The following is a 19,236-nucleotide window of genomic DNA, read 5'->3' on the forward strand; positions in this document are numbered from 1 at the left end:
TTATATGGTGACAAATAAAGATAAAACTTATGAGACAAAGTTAGATGTTACTAGGAGAGATGGATCATCCTGTCCTTGGAACATGTCACGTTCAAAAGGCATTCAGGTGAGCGTTGAAGCAGCTTCTGAAGCGAACGTGGAGGCGGCTCTTGGAGAGAGAATTGAAGCACTTCTGAAGCGAACGTGGGTCCCGAAGAGAGCGTTGAAGCAGCTTCTGAAGCGAACGTGGAGGAGGATCCTGGAGAGAGCGTAGAAGCAGGTTCTGAAGCGAACGTTGGTTCCGGAGAGAGCATTGAAGCAGCTTCTGAAGCGAATGTGGAGGCGGCTCCTGGAGAGAGCGTTGAATCAGCTTCTGAAGCGAACGTGGGTCCCGGAGAGAGCGTTGAAGCAGCTTCTGAAGCAAACGTGGAGGCGGCTCCTGGAGAGAGCGTTGAAGCAGCTTCTGAAGCGAACGTGGAGGCGGCTCCTGGAGAGAGCGTTGAAGCAGCTTCTGAAACGAACATGGGTCTCGGAGAGAGCGTTGAAGCAGCTTCTGAAGCGAACGTGGAGGTGGCTCCTGGAGAGAGCGTTGAAGCGGTTCCTTCTTCAGTTTGGTTTTCCCTTTACATGCTTCTTGATTGACCATATCTTGTATTGAAGAAGTCCTTGACTGATGGCGAAGGAATCTCATGCTGAGCCTCAGTCCCCGAGCATGACTTATATGGTTCTATCTTGCATGGTCGGTGATTTTACCATAATAAAGATATCGCTATCTCGCCTCCGTGACCCTCTTACTTCTCCATGGGAAAATAAAATATGCAGAAGTTCGGATTACCTCTGTCGGTAGTGGTTGTTGCTATAGTGAAGTTCAGGCACTGGTATCAACAGACGAACAACGGTTCTTAGCAGCAGCTTTGATCAGAAGAGACTGGCAGGGAGAGGCGTGATAGCTACGGGCACGAACTTGGAAGTCTTTATATAGTGGTGGAGCTTGTCTCGTTATTAGAGGGAGAAGCTAATGATAGAACCGATAGCTTCCTTGATGTTGCCTCATAGAATGAAAAAGAGGGAGACAGTCCCTTGACCATGAGTATCACTGAGCCTTCGTCTTGATAGATGTTGTCACGCTGGGTTCATGAGGCCGTCTTTACCTCTGCGTTGCGTTTCATAGACGTCTAGGAATATCACTGGCCTTTGATAATACGTCTGCTCTCTTGTGTATATCCTCGTCTTTGGACATCTTGGAATTATAGCGTGCTTGCATCTCTCTAAATTCACCATCTTTGAGATGGGCAATGCTAAGCAGTCCCCGGTCATACTCCTTTGCCATTATCATCTTCGGATCGTGTCTTTGAGGAGTAGGGAAGTTTCTTTATGCGAATGACTTAACTAATGATAAATCTCTTGACATGGAGAATCTGTATGTACCTCTTAAGACCCAGGTGCAATCTCCTTTGGTAACGCAGCTACTTCGGGAGACGAAATTCTGAAAGCGTCTCTTATTGATGTTGCTGTCGTCGAGCCAGACATGGAATATCTTGGACGTTGTTTCATCATTGTGGAAGGCGTGCATGTGGTACTGGAGTTGGAGTTGGCGATTTTGGACGTGTAGGATGTTGCATCTCGGTGGTTTTTCTCTTACTGCTTCAGCGAAACTGCTTACAGAAGCCGAAGGTTGTATTGCCTGTTGGTGAGATGCATGCTTTCACAAACATCATGAGGCTCTTCATAACTGACAGGCTTGTTCTTTCTAGCAGGGCAGGTCGCAACTGAGTGTTTAGCAGCTTCACGGATGTCTGAAAGCGCAGGTTCTTCGATAAAGCACGATTGACAGGTACCGTTCTATTGATGCACAATTACGCCACTTGTTGTTAAGTCACATTCGGATCGTGACCCTCCAGTGCCTGAATACGGGACCTCTTGACTTAATCATTTGGATGTTCGTTGTTTCACTGAAGCATTCCTCTTAAGTCTGATAGAGTGATTTGCCCAAGCTGCGGATTCTTCCTCGACATGATGATGCGTACATCGCTATCTTCTTGAGGCTGCTCCCTTGAGGTGTCGGCTCCAGTAGATCTGAAGATGTCCCAGGCTCGCTCTTGTCCGGGCTAACATAATAGGCGAACCCTTTGTGATGATTTGGAGATGACAATATTCGTTGAATCTTCTGAAACGCTTCCTGTTGTAGCGCGGTCCAGACGAAACTTGCTCCTTTCTTCAGCAAGGGGGTGAATAAAGCAACGAGCTGGGCTACCAGGTATAAGAGTTCACCTTGCACATGAATTTTTGGAGCTCCTTCACGGTTCGCGGCAGTGGCATTGTGAGGATAGCTTGAGTCTTGTATTTGACTACTATATCATCCACGTAGTCTTCAACTTGATTATGCATCATGTCATGGAAGATTGTCGTCATAGCGCGTCGATACGTCGCATCGACATTCTTCAAACCGAATGACATTACGGTATAATAAAAATTTCCAAGAGGGGTTTGAAAAGTTGTCTTACTTGCATCATGCTCATACATCCTTATCTGGTTGTAGCCGCTACATCCATCCATGGAGGAGAACATTCCGTGTCCGCTGGTGGCATCTACCAACATGTCTATGTTAGGTAAAGGAAAATCGTCTTTGGGGCAACATTCTTTCAATTCTCTGGAATCCACGCAGCACCTGATATGTCTGTTTTTCTCATGCCTGAATTGCCTCGGAGATTGTTTGACCGGCTTGGATCCAGGTATGACATGTATTGCAGCAAACGTCTCCGCCCGCTGAGTATTCGAGAGGTGTAAAATTTCGCATAAACTTTCTACTAGAGAAGCTGCTTCCTGATCCACCGGCCTCTGGTTCATAGTGAAACTATTGACTTGAGGAGGATCGTTGCGAGGATCAGTCCCCAGTGAAAAAATCTCCGTGACAGGAGAACCGCTCGTATCTATGTCATCTTGACGAGGAGATCGAGTATGTCGTTTATTGTTGCTTTGATCAGGTTCATGTTCTTCGTGTGCATCTCTTGCACGTCTTGAGGGTACGGAGGTTGATTCTGGTGCATATCCATCAGATTTCCTTTACCAAGGCTTCGGAGGAGTGGCTCCAGGTATTCATGTGTGATGAAGTTGGATGGCTGTTCCCTTTCTCTTGGACGTTCCTGGTCCCTTTCTCTCGGACGCTCAGGAGCAACACGAGCTTCTTCGTCCATGTAGGCACGCGCCTCTGAAGTACCTGCTCCGAGTGCGTTGAATGCGTTCCTTGTTGGCTCCATGGGATGTCGTGGATCTCGTGGCAATCGATCATTTAATGTCTTAAGAAAAGTGAGTACCTCTTTCTGAGTTGTAGCCATGTTTGTTTGTGCCCTAGCGAGAACTTCTTGTCTCTCCATCAAATCCACCATGGTAATAGGGGGTTGTCCTCCTCTGGCTCCTCCAGCCCCTCGTCCTCACAAAGGAGTGGCAGCTGCTCTGGTGATGGTTGGAGGCGTTAGACTCGAAGAGATGCCTGGGTTCACATCTTTTCTGGCTCTGGTGATAGGAGGTGTCACGCCCAAAGGAATATCTCCTCCTGCTCCGCTGGTGCTGGTAGTAGAGGACGTAACTCCATGAGATACATTGATCTATCGACAGGCTGCACGGAAACACCACTAATCGGGATATCAACGCCGAGAGTGTTGTCGATACTGGTTCCGTCGGGATTGGTTGCTGATCCAGACCTAAGATCCACCATTTCTGAAATTGATAAAATCGAATTGGATTTTGAAGAAATTGACTTCACAACCGAGAGATTAATCTCCCACTGTGGTCGCCAATTGTTTATGGGTGACAACTATTTCTGCTGGTTTTGGTAATTTGGAGTGTGTGGATGAGAAATAAATCTAAACCCTAAAACAAATGCACTGCACGGTAGTGCTTTTGATTCGAAAGATTAATCTTGAACTTTCATATTTTGCGAACCCAATTTCCAAATCACGCAAACCCTAAAGTATACGTGACTTAGAGAAATACGTTTTGGCTATTGGGACCGATTCTACCATGACTCCTAAAACAAGTTAGGATCGGTTCTACCTTGATTCCATATATAGGTTATGATCGGTCCAACCTTAAGATCTTCGATGAAAACCGGACCATGAATCCTCTTGATTTCTTTTCGACTACGAAACAAGTTCGTACGTCTACTTCCTTAAAATCACATAATTAAACATAGTTTTCTAGGTATGAAATCAAACCTATGTTCACAACATAATCTATTAATGAGTTACAAAGATTATGTTGATGTCATTATTACGAAGTCCACAGATAAGCATTATACTTCTGTTTATGGGTAAAAACTATTTCTGCTGGTTTTGGTAATTTGGAGTGTGTGGATGAGAAATAAATCTAAACCCTAAAACAAATGCACTGCACGGGAGTGCTTTTGATTCGAGAGATCAATCTGTGCAATTCTGGCCTAAACCAAGAAATGGTCGTTCCAGACTTGCTTCGGTCACAAAGTGAAGGAGATGAGGTTGATCTTAGGGAGGGAAGCGAAGAAGGTGTTGAGATTGTAGAGGCGTTGGTTGTTTATGACTTGTATCAGAAAGAGAAACTGGCTTGCAATGATGTAAGCTATCAGTTCTGGTGTTTTCTGGATACGGATGACAACACTTGGTTTTTTGTGCTTGTCTGTGTTGTTTGGAAATAGGTGATGGACCTATTTATACAAGTCATTGAGCGCAACCTCTCATCTCGTAGGAAGTGGAGGATGTGAAGTGATGGAATAGTGGGTCAGTGTAGGAGTGGTGTTTGTCACACGATCACACCTTTGCCCACTTCCTTCATCACTGCTAACCGTCCACCTTTTCCTGACACATTCTTGTAATGGCGCGTTGCACGTTGCACGCTGTAAACCGCCAGACCAATACCCCAGTAAGTATCCCCCAGTTTGTGACATGTTTGATGTCCCGAATGAGTGGATCGTGGGACCCACTATAGGAAGTAGCATGTGATGCTAAAATAACTAAGGATTTGATATTTATGAAATATCGTGTATGCTCAACGCATGTAATGCATCGCAGACAATCAGCATGTATGAATCATCGATGTTTTAAAGCCTGACCGAATAAGTTGTGGACCAAGCGTCTTAAAATAGCATCACGTCCAACCATCTTCGAGTGATCGTTTGGAGGCTGCATGGGCGAGCTATCTCCTGGTCGATCACTCCCTGTGGAAGAGTGACGGATGGTGATCATCGGGATGCCTCACTGGTCGTCTAGCTTTCAACCTAGGCTTTCCGACCAAGCTAACGGAGTTGGACGGACGAGATGGTTTAAGACCCTCATCTGCGACCGTTCATGGATTTTTAGGGTTTTAGGAGGTGCACGAGCATCACTCCTATGCTTGACCGAATCCGGGCTTGGGCGCAAGTTTTGGTGGGACCGACCAGGCATGCGTGTAGACGACCTGTCGGTGTAGATGCACATACCTCTTTGTCTCATGAAGGTGCGATCTAGGCCACTCAATTTGACCGGCAAAGGTGAGTGGTCGTGATCGATTTGCGGCAGAAATCCATTGCCGCAAAGGATTTGGAAGATGCTCGGCATGCAACTTTCGGGCACGCGTTTCGAGGTCGTCAGGTCCTAGTATTCCTGGGCCGACCAGCTCCACGCAAAGGTGGGCCCACAGTGATCATGTTGACATGTTTGGGACCTTTTAAGTCTATATCTACACCCTCCATCCAAGCTTGCGAAGATGGATGGTCGTGATCGAACTGCGACAGTTATGCAGCGGCGTAAACCCTAATTAGGGTTTTGAAAACAGTATGTACCCACGATTTTAGCCAAACGGTTTGGCAAGTTATGCTCCTATTTTGGAGGAATCGATCGTGTGGGGCCCACATTGGGCTGACGGTGAACATGCGTGCACTTCTCTAATGGTCTGAGATACGATCTAAGCCATCCAAATATGCTGGTGAAGTTGGATGGTTGTGATCAATTTAAGACATTAGTGGAATTTTTGTGACGCTTGCAAAGCATCACACCAGCCATGTTTCGGGCATGCGATCGTGGTTGCATGACCACGCCGTGAGCAAACCGATCAGGTAGGGATAGAGTGGGCCCTCTAATGTGCGTGCTAGCGCCTCCTCCATCTTTCATGGTGTGATCTAAGCCGTCCAATCAGTCTAGTGAAATTGGACGATCACGATCATTTTGAGACTGTCTTAAGCAGTCTTGCTCATTCGAGCTTCTTCCAAAGCAGCGTGGCCACCCTACTTTGGGGTTGGCGTTTCGGCACGCTGAGAAGAGGAGTGTGATGTTCGACCGTCTAGGGTACAAACAGGCCCGCTGGTGGTCATCACGGTAATAGCCTGCTCCTGCTAGGGTTCGTCTAGGCTGGTTAAATCATGCGGTCAACCTGCGTGGCCGTGATTGTTTCTGAGACTGATATGGACACTCTAAATCTCCATTAGGAAATTAAATATGCTCAATCGGGCTAGTATAACACACCGAGAGATGTAGCCTGTACGGGTATTTCGTGCATGCCTCACCATTGGCACTTGGAGATTCGTGTTACTCTGTTAAGAGCAACGCTCAGTCGTCATGTCGCACCAGTTCTGCGGGAACATCACAGGAAATACTAGGAAAATCATGCATTATAAATAATGCTAAAAATTCACAGGATATTTGGGATTGTTGCTACATGCTCCATCCTGGGTGAATTTTGTGTATTTAATTCACATAATATTTGGGATTATTGCTACATGCTCCATTCAAGGTAAATTAATAAAGAGAATAGGTACTCATCACTTATCAAACAGCTTTATCCTCTGCAGGATGTCAGCGCATTAATTTTGGCTTTACAACTTTAGTCTTTGAACCAAAATCCACCATCAACAACTTCTTAATTCAATTTACCAATATAAAGCACTTATCACTATTGATATATTGTTCTTTGACACTTTGATCATAATATGATGATCAAGTCTATTATATTAGAGTTTCATATATATAACTTCGCATGTTATGTTTTCAATCAGAAACGAATTGAAAGCTTACGATATAGAAACGGAAACAAGTCAAGTCATGTATTACTGACCTCAAGCGGAAGGATGATGTTATCGTTGATATCGATACGTCTTCGGAATCTTAAGGTTTTCAGAGTAATACTTGTATGTCTCAATATTTCTAAACTTCCTAGTCTAACCTAACCAAGTTGACTCTAGTAATCTAATCAAGCGACTTATGATTTTTGATACTAAAATATGACAATGAACCTTGACATACCGGCGCTTGGTGGGTTCCACCGAACAATGCTCTAACAGTCAATAAATACTGATTGAGAAGAGATAGAGATATAAACTTTACATACATATTGACGTGGATCATTAAGTTGGCCTGCTTGCAATTGTATTAGGTTTTTTCTATTCATGTTGTCGAACGAAAAAGTTGGTGGTGACTTGATAGTCTCTCCTTTTCAACATTGCTCTCCGCCAACCACCCTCTGGCATGATGCACCGTGATGGTATAATATTGGCTCATGGATAACATAACCTGCGTAATTCACCATGATGGTGCAATATTGGTTCTTGGTCAATGTTCCTGCATAATGCACTATGATGGTGCGATATCTCACTTGGTCAGCTAATCACTGGTGTAATGCACCATGATAGTGCAACACTGCATATGGCCAATCCCCGACTGGGTAATGCACCATGATGGTTCAACATATTTTTCTGGGCCAAGATGCTCTTAATGCGCAACCTTAAATTGAGATGAAGCTTCATCTCATGCCAATTACGCATCTTTGAGCATGCGCCATGCGAAAAGTGCGGGTGTTAAAATTAGGTGTTAGACTAATAATCCGCAATGTTGCAGTGAATTCAAGGGCGTAAAAAGTGAAAACAACAAGATAGTTGATGAACAACAAGGTGAAACCATAGCTGCTTTAAAAGCCATTAAATGAGCAAGGCCTCTACATTTAGAAGGAGATAATAAAAATGTAATCAACGCTATTAATGGTTCTTCAGGAGGTATAAATTGGACAACCAATAGCGTTGTTCAAGAGCGTATGTTTCTACTTAATTTTTTTAGTAATTGGTGTTGTTGCACCTTTGTTAAAGGGGATATAAATGGAGTTGCATATGTATGGCAAAATACGCCAGAGTGAATGGTAGATGTGAATGTGCTACTGATTCTCCAGATTTCTTATTACAGAATTTGGAGAAAGACAATTTGTATACACTTTCTTAATCCTTTAATGAATTTCTTTCCTACCAAAAAAAAATAATATTCAAAATGAAGAATTTGAGCAAGTTTTCCAAATTTATTGCCACTATGGTAGGAAAAAGACCTAGTTCCCTCAAAATCTACCAAATATTCCTTCATCTGAATGAGTGTATGAAAGTGGAGACACATCTTCATCCGCTTAGATGTAGGGTGACACATTTTATTACCATTCCACTTAAAAATCAATAAAAAATGAATTACTTGTGCCGGCTAAACATATGCCCACCCTTATTTTATTTTTTTTTTTGTTTACTTACCGTCCCCTGGTATTCTGTCATTTTTTGAAAGAGACTGAGTGTTAAAAACTCAAAACTTAAATGAAGTCATTATATTTCACACCTCCAGCCTTACTCTAAAGTCTAAGCTCGATAATCGATAATCGAGGAACAAGTTCCAGATAGGCTAGAGATTTAATTTCATAAAGATTTTATCTCATAAAAGTATGACAAAAGTTTTACGTCGGCATGCCTGCCTAGTCACAACCTCCACAAAGACAGGAGCAAATCCTTGGCATATTCTGCACCACGTTCGTTTTGATACAGAGAATAGAGTAGTCACCACATTAATGGAATTATGTATTTGCAATCATTAAGGAAAATATACCCACATCCCTGCCTGCTAGCTGCAAAGTTGGGGGGAGATCTGCTAGGATGATTTCACATGTTCGCTAGTTCGAGGAACAAAAATCAATACCTTCTTGATAGATATGCACATGAACCAAACAGGCCTTTCCCTTAGGAAAACACGAGACATTACCGAAGAGGTAATATGGCTTGTCGTTCTTCGCTAGTATCGAAGAGCCAATGAGCATACAACAACCAAACATCACTCATACGCCAAGTACCTCAAGCAACAACCGTCTCGGGTAGAACTAACAACTCAAACCAGTTAAGACAAGTGAAGCACGAGCACCAGAGACAAATAGTTCCAAACGAACACTCTGTGTGTAAAAAATCTATCTGACCAACCAGTGGAGAGCGCAAACGAGTGACCTCAATGATACCTTCTTGATAGGTAGGCAACACAGGAACCAAATGGGTCTTTCTTGAGAGAAAACACGGGACGAGGCTAAAGAAGTAATCGGACTTGCCGTTCGCCGCAAAGAGCAGAGAGCCAACAGTAACACAAAAACCAAACACCACTCATACGCCAACATGTATTGTCTATCAAGCAACAATCGTCTCAGATAGAACTAGCAACTCAGCCAATGAGGCTAGTGAAGCACAAGCACCGGAGACAAATCGTTCCAAGTGAACAAGTGAACAGGCTGTGCGCAAGTTAGAACCGTAGTAGGTTAAGACCACCTGGTGGTCTCTACGTGTCACTTAGTACCATTACCCAGCGTCTTTCTCAACCTTAAGTTTCTGCTTTCAAACCCTAGAAAACACCCAAACCTATCTCACATATCTGTTCTCATTTTCAAGGAGTTTTCTTCTCATCACGTATGCTATTGAAATGGTAATGTTCATAAATCCAATTCCTTCAATTTCTAAGCCTTGCTTAACAAATACGGAGTACATTTTATACTCTGGAATTTCGATCTACATTCATTAGAAAAATGTAAAGAATTTCACATTAATCATGAAAGGGGTGTTTTCCTTTTTATAATTGTATTTGTATGGTGTGTTTTCTGTTAATACATTGATCAATTTCAGAAACTTTATTCAGCGAGTCTGCTTTAATATGAAGTTTTTTTTTTCTTATCACGATGATATCTACTTTCTTATGGATCTTGGTAGTTACAAATTAATAACCAGCCTTGTTCCAGTTCCTCAGAATCAAGAAAACATTGTAGCATTGTAAGTGGACGATGAAAAATATATGATTAAGATCTGCCCATTTTCTGAACGGTCTCAATTGAGTTATCTGATTAGGCGGAACAAGATTCCTTCCTAGCTTGGTACCTTTGACATCATGTTGCGTCAATCGACAATGGATGAGAGGCGAACGGCCCATCCCTTAACTTGTCTGCACACCCATATGACTGTATTTCTGTCTGCACACTTAATATGACTGTATTTCTGTCTGCACACTTAATACCATGTAAACCATTTTCACGGGGACACATTACTGTGTCTAATTTTGGATATAATTATAGTCTTACCTTGCGAGAGTGATTATCACCCTATAGATTTCTATTTGCAGTTTCGGTTTAATTCTAATTAATGATTCTTCTGTAGGAAAAGGAAGCAAAGAAGGAAGCATTTAGGAAGTATCTTGAATCAACTGGAGTGCTTGATGCCCTCACCAAAGGTTTTTCTTATTGTTTACCTTCTGTTGGTAGCAGCAATTCTTCTACAGCTTATTATTAGTTGTTTCTCTTTGTTGAATAAATTCTTCTAGTAAGTTTTGCCAAAAAAAAGAAGAAGATTTATGTAATAGTCTTAATATATGGGATTTTCTTGCAGTTCTTGTTGCACTTTATGAACAGAATGACAAGGAGAAACCTTCATCAGCAGTTGAGTAAGTTACCTTATAATTTTGTGAATCTATCTGTTGAAACCAGTTTCTGAGAAGCTTACCACTTCCCAGCTAACTCTCTTATTACACAATTGTGTATGCCGATTATTTCTCGCCCAGTTGTTCCCTTCTATTTTAGTTTCCGCATTTTTAGAGTAATGATTTGCTCTTCCAGATGGTTTGATAATTGATGTAGAAAAAAACTAAATATCATTCATTGTCTCTTACCCTTGGAATATGGAAAGTGGTGCCAACCCATATGCTCTTAAAGCAACTGGGTAAAACAAATTTTACTTGCATCATCTTCTTTCTTCAACATGATTGTCATTTAGCAAATAGACACACGTGACTTCTGTTTCTGCTTAACAGGTTTGTGCAGCAAAAGTTAGGGGGTCCGACTATATGCGAGTATGAAAAGCTTAAAGCTGAAATTTCAGATTTGCAGATAAAATACAATGAGCTTTCAGTAACACATCAAAAAACCTGCAAAGAGGTATCTAGTTTCTTTTCACTGCAGTGCAATAAAATCATAGTTGCCGTCTTTGAGCTTATTAAGCAATGCTGAACAAATGTTCCTTAGTTATCTATTTAGCCTTAATTATTATCTACTTAGCGCTTTCGCCTCAATTAGCCTTTTTCATTGTATTATATCGCAGCTTGAAGAACTTAGGTGTTCAAAGTCAGAAGTTCGTAAAGAGACATTTGATAGAGATATCCCAAAGGATGGATCATGGGGAGGCATCTAAAAGCTTGCATGTGGTAACATAACCACGTCAAGCATTTGTTTATTGTAGGAGATTAATCGTTGTAGACCAAATATTTCCACTTCTCAGTCCCTGTATCTGTTTTATAGAAGTTGTTTGAGTGTGAATAGATAAATTCCTTTTTTCTCAAAACATCCATGCTGTGAAAGTTTATCTTTGTTAATGCGTAACATGGCTGGATTGATCCTACTAGGACCCAGTTTGCTGTATCATTACTGGTTGCTCCTGAGGATAAAAAGACGGCCTATAAAAACGGTGTTTTTCCGAGTGCTCTCATTAACCAGAGTTTCTGGTCGATTTAGGCCCCACCATTTTAAATTTTAGGAAAATCTTTCAACCCCATAATATATTGGCCAATCATATACTACTAGAAAAAGAAAATAATTACCTAAAATTACTATAAATCTTATACAATCTTATAACATTACCAAGCCTATATAAAAATATGATATTATCAGAAGAAAATCGGTTAAATATAATATATTTAATGCTAATTAAATTTTGAGTCTAACTTTGTGCATCCCTCTAAAACCGGGTGCACATTTCGCCCCTCCCTATTAGAGGTTAATTCGGTTGAAAACCACTTATAGTTCTTTACTTTTCTAATAAAACTAGGAGTAGTTGTTCTCTTTTTTGTTCATCTTCATCCTCGGTGATTTCATTTTAATGAATTAAGAATTCTTGGTGATTTCATTTTAATGATTTAAGAAAATTATACAAAGATTGAATACAGTGACACGCAATAAGATTTGTGTTGCGGGTGTATTTGAATTTGGTATTGGATAATCTGAGACCCAAACAACAGGAAACAAGACATAAAGCAAGCCATGAAACTCAATTAAGGAATTTAATTTGGAATCATATATATTGCCTTCGAAAAGGAATGAATATTCTTTCCTTAATTATACAGATTTCATTAATATTTCAGATTGGGTCACATTAAAAAAGAATTTATGAATATAAAAAAACTTAAGGGTATGTGAGAGAGTTCATTGAAAAAATATGACTATAAACGGAAGCTGAACACATTTTTGAAACAGATCAAAATGGAATAGAGGACGATTTTTTTGAAACAGAGGGAATATATATTTTGATCGAGTTCTAAAATCTGCAGTCGAAGACATTATAAAAGAACTGCTCCTCCATTAGGTTGTGAAACTGAGTAGAGAAATCTGCCTAGTTTTTTGGAGTAAAATTAAGTTTTTACCATAAAAAGAAATCTAGAAAATCTGGTTTTGAGGCAAAATATCCTCCAATAGCAGGGGCCAGAATGTGCACCCCGGTTTAGTGGGGTGCACAAAATTGGACTCAACTTTTAAATTAACAACTATATTTGGGAAAAGACACATGAGATGTAATATTCATCGTGATTCCATCATAAAATTAAATTGATCATAAAAAATAAAAAAATATATTGTCCAACTTCCGGTTACACATCATATAGTAAAACTCACCTAATTAAAACTCCAAGCTACCGATATTGCCCTAATTAAAAAATTACAATTACACTTCCGTATGAGATTAACTTATCGAATTATTAATCAAATTTAGATCAACAATTATAAAATGAAAAATCTGACTTGTGGATGGTCACCGTTGGATCAAGGGATCTTCTTTCTCCAAAGCTTATAAAAGGGTTTGTTTATCCTGTCTAGGGCTGCACATGGGCGGGTATGGGAGGGTATAAGCTAAAACCAACCTCGCACCCACAGACTGCGGGTTTTTTTTTCATAACCAATCTCGCACCCACAAACAGCGGGCGGGTTTTGTTACCCGCCCGCTACGGATTGGGCGGGTATGGGTTTAAACGGGTTTAAACCCGCTTTATATTCAAGTATTTAGAGTAACTTCTATTCTCCTTGATTAAGTGAGAGAAAAAAAACCAAAACCCCCAAAATATTCATATCTAGGAAGTTCACAGATGAAGATTAAGTGTTGAATCTGTTGATTTTTCGATTGTTGTCGAATTCTGGTGAAGATTCGAAGTTGTTGTTGTCGATTTCTGGTGAAGATTTCTGGTAATTGTCGTTCGTAGGTGAAGAAGAAGAACTGAGGAGGAAGAAGAGGAGAGACCGAACAGAGAGAAGAGTGTAGAAAGTGAATGAGGGTTATCAGTTATCCTATCTACTAGTATTAGGGTTTCATAATGGACGACTAGGATTAGTTTTATCTAATGGTATATAATCTGCGGGTTTTTTGGGCGGGTATGGGCGGGTATTAGCTTAAACCAACCTCGCACCCACAGACAGCGGGTTTTTTTTTTCATAACCAACCCCGCACCCATAACGGGCAGGTATGGATTAAAAACCCACGAATTTAACGGATATGGGTGGGTTTGGGTATCGTGGGCGGGTCTTGTACATCCCTAATCCTGTCTAATTGAAGAGAACACAAAATCATTAAGAGAAATCATGTTGGTAAGGATAGAACATCGGTATTAAGCAAATTAGCAAACAAAAAATAACAAGATTGCGGAGAAAACAAAAACGTTGTTAGTAGTAGAAAGAAAAAGAAGGTGAGGCACCAGTGCTATTTTCTCTTAATATTATTGATTCCATAAACAAAAATAGAATAAGTGAAGAATCTTTATTACTCAACGTGAAAATATGTTCAAATTTTTTTTAAACAAAAATATAACGACTAGTAAATGTGGATATCAAAATATAATATTGAAGGATATTATTTCCTAAGATAAAATTTTGATTTTTTGGGAATTTCTAGGTTTAGTGACTTTGTATGTATGGCCCTTGAGCAAATGCCAAATTGCATGTTGTTGTTTTTTCTTAGGCCTCTCCTTCTTTTGTTTCTTGCAATTTAGGTTTTTATTGTTTGATCTAATTTCCTTTTCTGCTTTGCATGTACCCTCAAAGATGGCACTAATGGCTGCTGCATTGGGAGCTCATGAGCTTCGTTTTTGGTTTTTTTGGAACTTCATTTAAAAATAGTGAGATCGTCCTTTTTAGTATTCTTAAATTTTTGGCAATGATTTTGTTTTGTAGTTGTTGGCCTGTTCACAATACATGGATGATATGATGATTTTTTTAAGCTTGTTCTTTACTTTTGCTAGGATTTGTTTTTTTTTTTTATGTTTCTTCCGGGTTAGGGTTTGTTGACCGATTCATCCGTTCTTTATTTTGCATGAAGGCTGAAACTGTGATCATGTAGCAAACTCATGCCAGGTATCTAATCGTGAATCCTATTTTATTATTTATTTACTTTGGATCTAATGTTGCATTTCTATTTTTTTATGTTTAGAATTTTGTAGTCTAATTTATTCGTTTTTGTCTTGCATAAAGCTCTCGAATCTAATCAATGTTGCGGCAGTGTGAGCTAAAGGATTTGATATCGGTTATATTCATATTTTATGGAAAACTGATTCAAGATATATAATCGTTGATCACGTTGTTTTTTTATGGTTGTTCTTGGTTATTGAAATTAGATCGATTGTAGATTTATGTGAAACTGGACTTTCTAATGTCCATGTCCTTAACGAGTATATATTTCCTGCATGTCGGGTAACTGGTCCAGGCCATTGGATAAAATTATTTCCATAGAAAGTTTTTCGGTGATCGTATTTTTTAGTAAATTTTTTTTTCTAAATTAAAATTAATTATAGAAGTGCTTAAAGTTCCATCCTTCAATACTTCCCTCATTTTTCTTGCGCAACATCTTTTTGTATAAAAAGTTCGGCACGAAGTCAAAATCTTTCTCAAAAACAACTTACAGGTAATTTTCTTTTTCAAATTCAAAAAATCATAATTATTTTTTTTTTGTTCTCTTTTCTTATTTTTATTTATTGAAACCTGTTTTGTTTGGTTATCCAGACAATATTATGAAATAACGGTAGCAAAACTATAAAAGCAATAATATTGGGTATTGGGTAACCATCAAGTTCTTTAATCGTGAAAAACAGTAACAAAATCCACAATATTTCTTGGATGTTGTTTCATGGTAATCTTTTGGTATTTTGTATATTTTGTGTCAAATTCATTTTAAGAACAAAAGACCAAACATTAGTTTTTTTGGATAGTTTAGATGACAACCAAGAAGAAGATGGTTTTTTTTTTCTTTTTTCTCAATCAAAACTAATCACAAAACACCAAGGTGACCAAACTTGTGGAACAAAAAATCCAGCCATATTATCTTTAATAAATAAAAACCATTTGATTAAAAAGTGACACAAAAACCCCGTATCAAATAAGAATGAGTAAATTTAGTTTTTATTATTTTTAAAAAAAACCAAACATACCCTTTTTATCTTTCTTCTTCTTCTTCTCTCTTTTCTTTTTTCTTCTTTTCTTCCGCCTCCTTCTCCCCACCACCATCACCACCAGCAGCAGAAAATAGCTCTGCGAAAACCAGCAGCAACACCTCCGCTACCACCATCAGCAGCACTTTTGTCTCCTCCACGAACAGCTCCGTCTATTTTTCTTCTATTTTTATGTTCATATCTATCATCTCCTCTTCGTTCCGCACCACCACCAAATCGACGACCATTTCTTGGTCCTCCGTCAACACCTTCTCCTCCATCCCCTCAAACCAAGACCGTTTAAAGATACAAAATAAATTCAAAATCACTGCTCGTCCCTCACTTACCCGTCCGTGCCGAAAATTCCTCTCTGATTCAATAGATTTTACCCTATTTTGTTATCTTTACAACCAAACACGTACAATCGAAGGTTGCAATTTCTTCTCCTCGTTCTATGAATCATCGATTTGGTCTTACAGAAACTTTTTAACCTAACCCAGCGGTATGTATTTCAATTCCTTTTCTTTAGTACTGCATGTCTGGTTTGAGTTTTTATTTCTCTGAAATTGGCTTAATCTGGTGAAAATATGATGAATTTGGTGGTTATATGATGTGGGTTTGATTGACTGTAATTCTTAATCATATTTTTAAAATGGGTTTCAGTGTGATGTTTATGATGGTAATTCTTTGATTAGATGAGTTGGATACTGATGCATTGTGACTAGAATGGGTTGTGCATTTTCATTCTTCTAAGGAGCTCAATTCATTTGTTGATTTACTTGCATGTTTGCTTGTCTTGGTGTTGGCATTTTTCTGGGTGATTTCGAAAATTTTGCTTTGAAAGTGATGATGTTGATTGGGTTTTTATAATCTGCCATTTTCTGGATGTGTGTGTTCAAAATGGAGCTTGTGTTTTTAAAATTTCAAATTGAGGTGTTCACTTATATTTTTGCAATGACCAGTTGAAGTTGTTTGCAGAGAAGGAAAACTGGTGCCAGATTTGGGTTTGAGTGAAAACTGATAGACACGTCCTCCTTTCTTTCTACCTATACTAATTTGCTAAATTGCAGTTTGGCTTTCATTTTTATATGTCGTGGAGGACCATCCAGATTTTGTATGGGTGTTAAATTGCAATCTGCTATGGATGCTCTTTACCTAGCTTCATATGCAGGTAATCATGACATTTCAATGACGTCTTTCTATCAATGGACATGTGTAATATCTCTTGTATTTTTTCTTGCAGTTGGACAAACATTTTTCACGAGTCCAATTATGGTTTCATCTTATTTATGATGCGTATTTATCATGAAACCAAAATTGGTTTCATCTAATTTTTGTCGATCTCGAAAGAAGAAAACTTTCAGTTCTTGAGGCTAAAAAGGGATTTGTTCCTAACAATATTATCTTGATTATGTAGGCACGACATGGTTGCTTAAGGTCTAGTACGTTTTGATATTTTTGGTTAAATCGAGATGCCAAGGACGAGGATAAAGGCGATATAGCTTTTTGGAGGTGTAGACCCAAAGCACTATAGTGAAAAGGGATACTGGCAGGTGAGTGAATGAAATCATACTCATTTGAATAATCATAAGATAGTTACTTATTCTTAAAGCTGATTACACTTTTTTATTTGTCAAATGTTAAATAATGGTTTCTTGGTAGAATGGTAGTGTATGCTCCCTATTATATATTTTTCATAATTGTTTAGGGAATTCAGAAACACTGCACCAATTGCATTTCTGATAACTATAGGCACTAGGTAATTTTGATGGAACGTTAGAAATCATGAAACCCGATCACCAATGCAGATGGACGGTTGCATTTGATTTCGTGAGTTGTTAAAATTAGCAAGTTCGTCCATGGGATTTCTGGGTTTGCGAGACACTGATCAATAAACTTAGATTGCAGTAAAACTTGTAAATTTTGTATCATACGATTTTGTAATTCATGGGTAGCGATATTTCAGTAGTGATATATTTTATATCATACGTTTTATGTGTCCCTTCTTGTAGCTTTTATCATTGATTTGCTTTATTCTTCGTTAATTAAAATGATTTGATCTCGATAAAAACACTGTAACTTAACAAGTCAGAGTCTTACATACCCGCAGTACAATGAATTACCATTGTAGTTTTACCTTCTTTTGCATGTATGACTTACCTTTGGGCTTTGGCTATAATGAATGAATTGAATGACCGTGTTTTGAATATTGAAACATCTATGTGTTCATGCCTTACAATATTTGTGCGAGTTTCAAGTTATTATTTTTATAAGACAACACAGGTTATTGTTATTGGTGTGGTCAAACAAAATGAATCATGGTTTATAATTTTTCTTGCAGTTGAATTCTAACGAAAGCAATTATGGTTTCATCTTATTTATGATGAAACCAAAATTGGTTTCATCGTATTTATGATGAAACCAAAATTGGTTCCATCTAATCTTATCCTTACTTAAATCGAATTTTGTTTATGAGTTTAAATTGTTGTTGTGTTTGATATATGTGGATTAGGATTTACAATGCTAGATGTGATGGAGATTATGTGCTTTGAATCAAAGAAGTGGTATTTGTGTTTAGGTTAAGTCTGAAACAGAAAAAATTGAGTTACAAAATGTTGTTTGTGGGTGCTTTACAGAATGTTATGAAACTGAATTACCTGTGATAATGTTTAGGTAGTTGTGTGGTTTGAATTCTAGTTGTAACTAATGATGTTGCTGAGGTTTGAATGAAGTTTTTGTTTCATCTAATATGTGATTTTTTTCTTCTAGATTTTCTGTCGGCGAAACCAATCTTGTTGGTGTTTCATATAAATGGGTCGTGGAATCAATTACGAAGGAGGTCAAAGTTCTTTAGGATATCTCTTTTCCGGTCCTGAGAAATCAAAACCATTTTGCACCTGTTGCACTTGATGCTGCTTTAACTGCAACTGTTGCTGCTGCTTCTCAGGCCCCCCAGTTCAGGTGGAACAAAATGTACCTGTGGTGCAAAAATATAAGCTGGGTCCATCAGAAGTGGTGCAAGGTTTTCTAGCCAATAACTACTATCGCGCTAATGGCCAAAACGCTGGCAAATTCATCCGTTAGTGTTTTCGAATCTTTGCGAAATAGCATTTTAGGCATTCCATGTCAATCATGACATTTCAATGATGTCTTTTCTATCAATGAACATGTATAATACCTCTTATAATTTTTTTCTTGCAGTTAAATTCTGACGAAACCAATTATGGTTTCATCCTAAATTGATTGCATCGTATTTATGATGAAACCAAAATCGGTTTATCTAATATTTTTGTCGGTGGTGGTAGTGGGAGGTCGTGGTACTAGTGGCGGTGCGGCAGCAGTTGGAGGTGTTGTTGGTTTTGGCCGGCGTTGGGGATCGGCGGTGGTCGTCAGTGATGGCGGTGGTCGTCGGCGGTGGTGGTGGCGCAGTGGTGGTCGGCGGCGGCGGTGGCTGCGTGGTGATGGTTGCGTGGTGGTGGAGCGGTGGCGGTCCCCCGCGACGGTCGGTGGTTGTGGTGGTCGGAGGCGGTGGTGG

The 19,236-nt window shown here is 39.4% G+C and overlaps 1 protein-coding gene and 1 long non-coding RNA gene across 3 annotated transcripts; both read left to right on the plus strand.

Moving 5' to 3' along the window:
• Positions 1–9,542: 9,542 nt before the first annotated feature.
• On the plus strand, positions 9,543–11,707 carry LOC113317534 (c-Myc-binding protein homolog). The gene is made up of 5 exons (XM_026565668.1): positions 9,543–9,686; positions 10,409–10,481; positions 10,637–10,691; positions 11,058–11,181; positions 11,345–11,707. The coding sequence occupies exons 1-5, from the start codon at positions 9,684–9,686 to the stop codon at positions 11,432–11,434; spliced, it is 345 nt and encodes a 114-aa protein (XP_026421453.1). The 5' UTR covers positions 9,543–9,683; the 3' UTR covers positions 11,435–11,707.
• Positions 11,708–15,187: 3,480 nt separating this feature from the next.
• Positions 15,188–19,192, plus strand: LOC113317107. 2 transcript variants are annotated; one of them, XR_003343249.1, is made up of 5 exons: positions 15,188–16,203; positions 16,664–16,872; positions 17,119–17,254; positions 18,471–18,780; positions 18,903–19,192. It is a non-coding gene; the product is annotated as an uncharacterized LOC113317107 (long non-coding RNA). The 2 variants fall into 2 exon arrangements; XR_003343248.1 differs by having other exon boundaries at positions 16,680–16,872.
• Positions 19,193–19,236: the final 44 nt, after the last annotated feature.

This window comes from Papaver somniferum, chromosome 10 (genome assembly GCF_003573695.1).
Source record: "Papaver somniferum cultivar HN1 chromosome 10, ASM357369v1, whole genome shotgun sequence".
Taxonomy (NCBI): domain Eukaryota; kingdom Viridiplantae; phylum Streptophyta; class Magnoliopsida; order Ranunculales; family Papaveraceae; genus Papaver; species Papaver somniferum.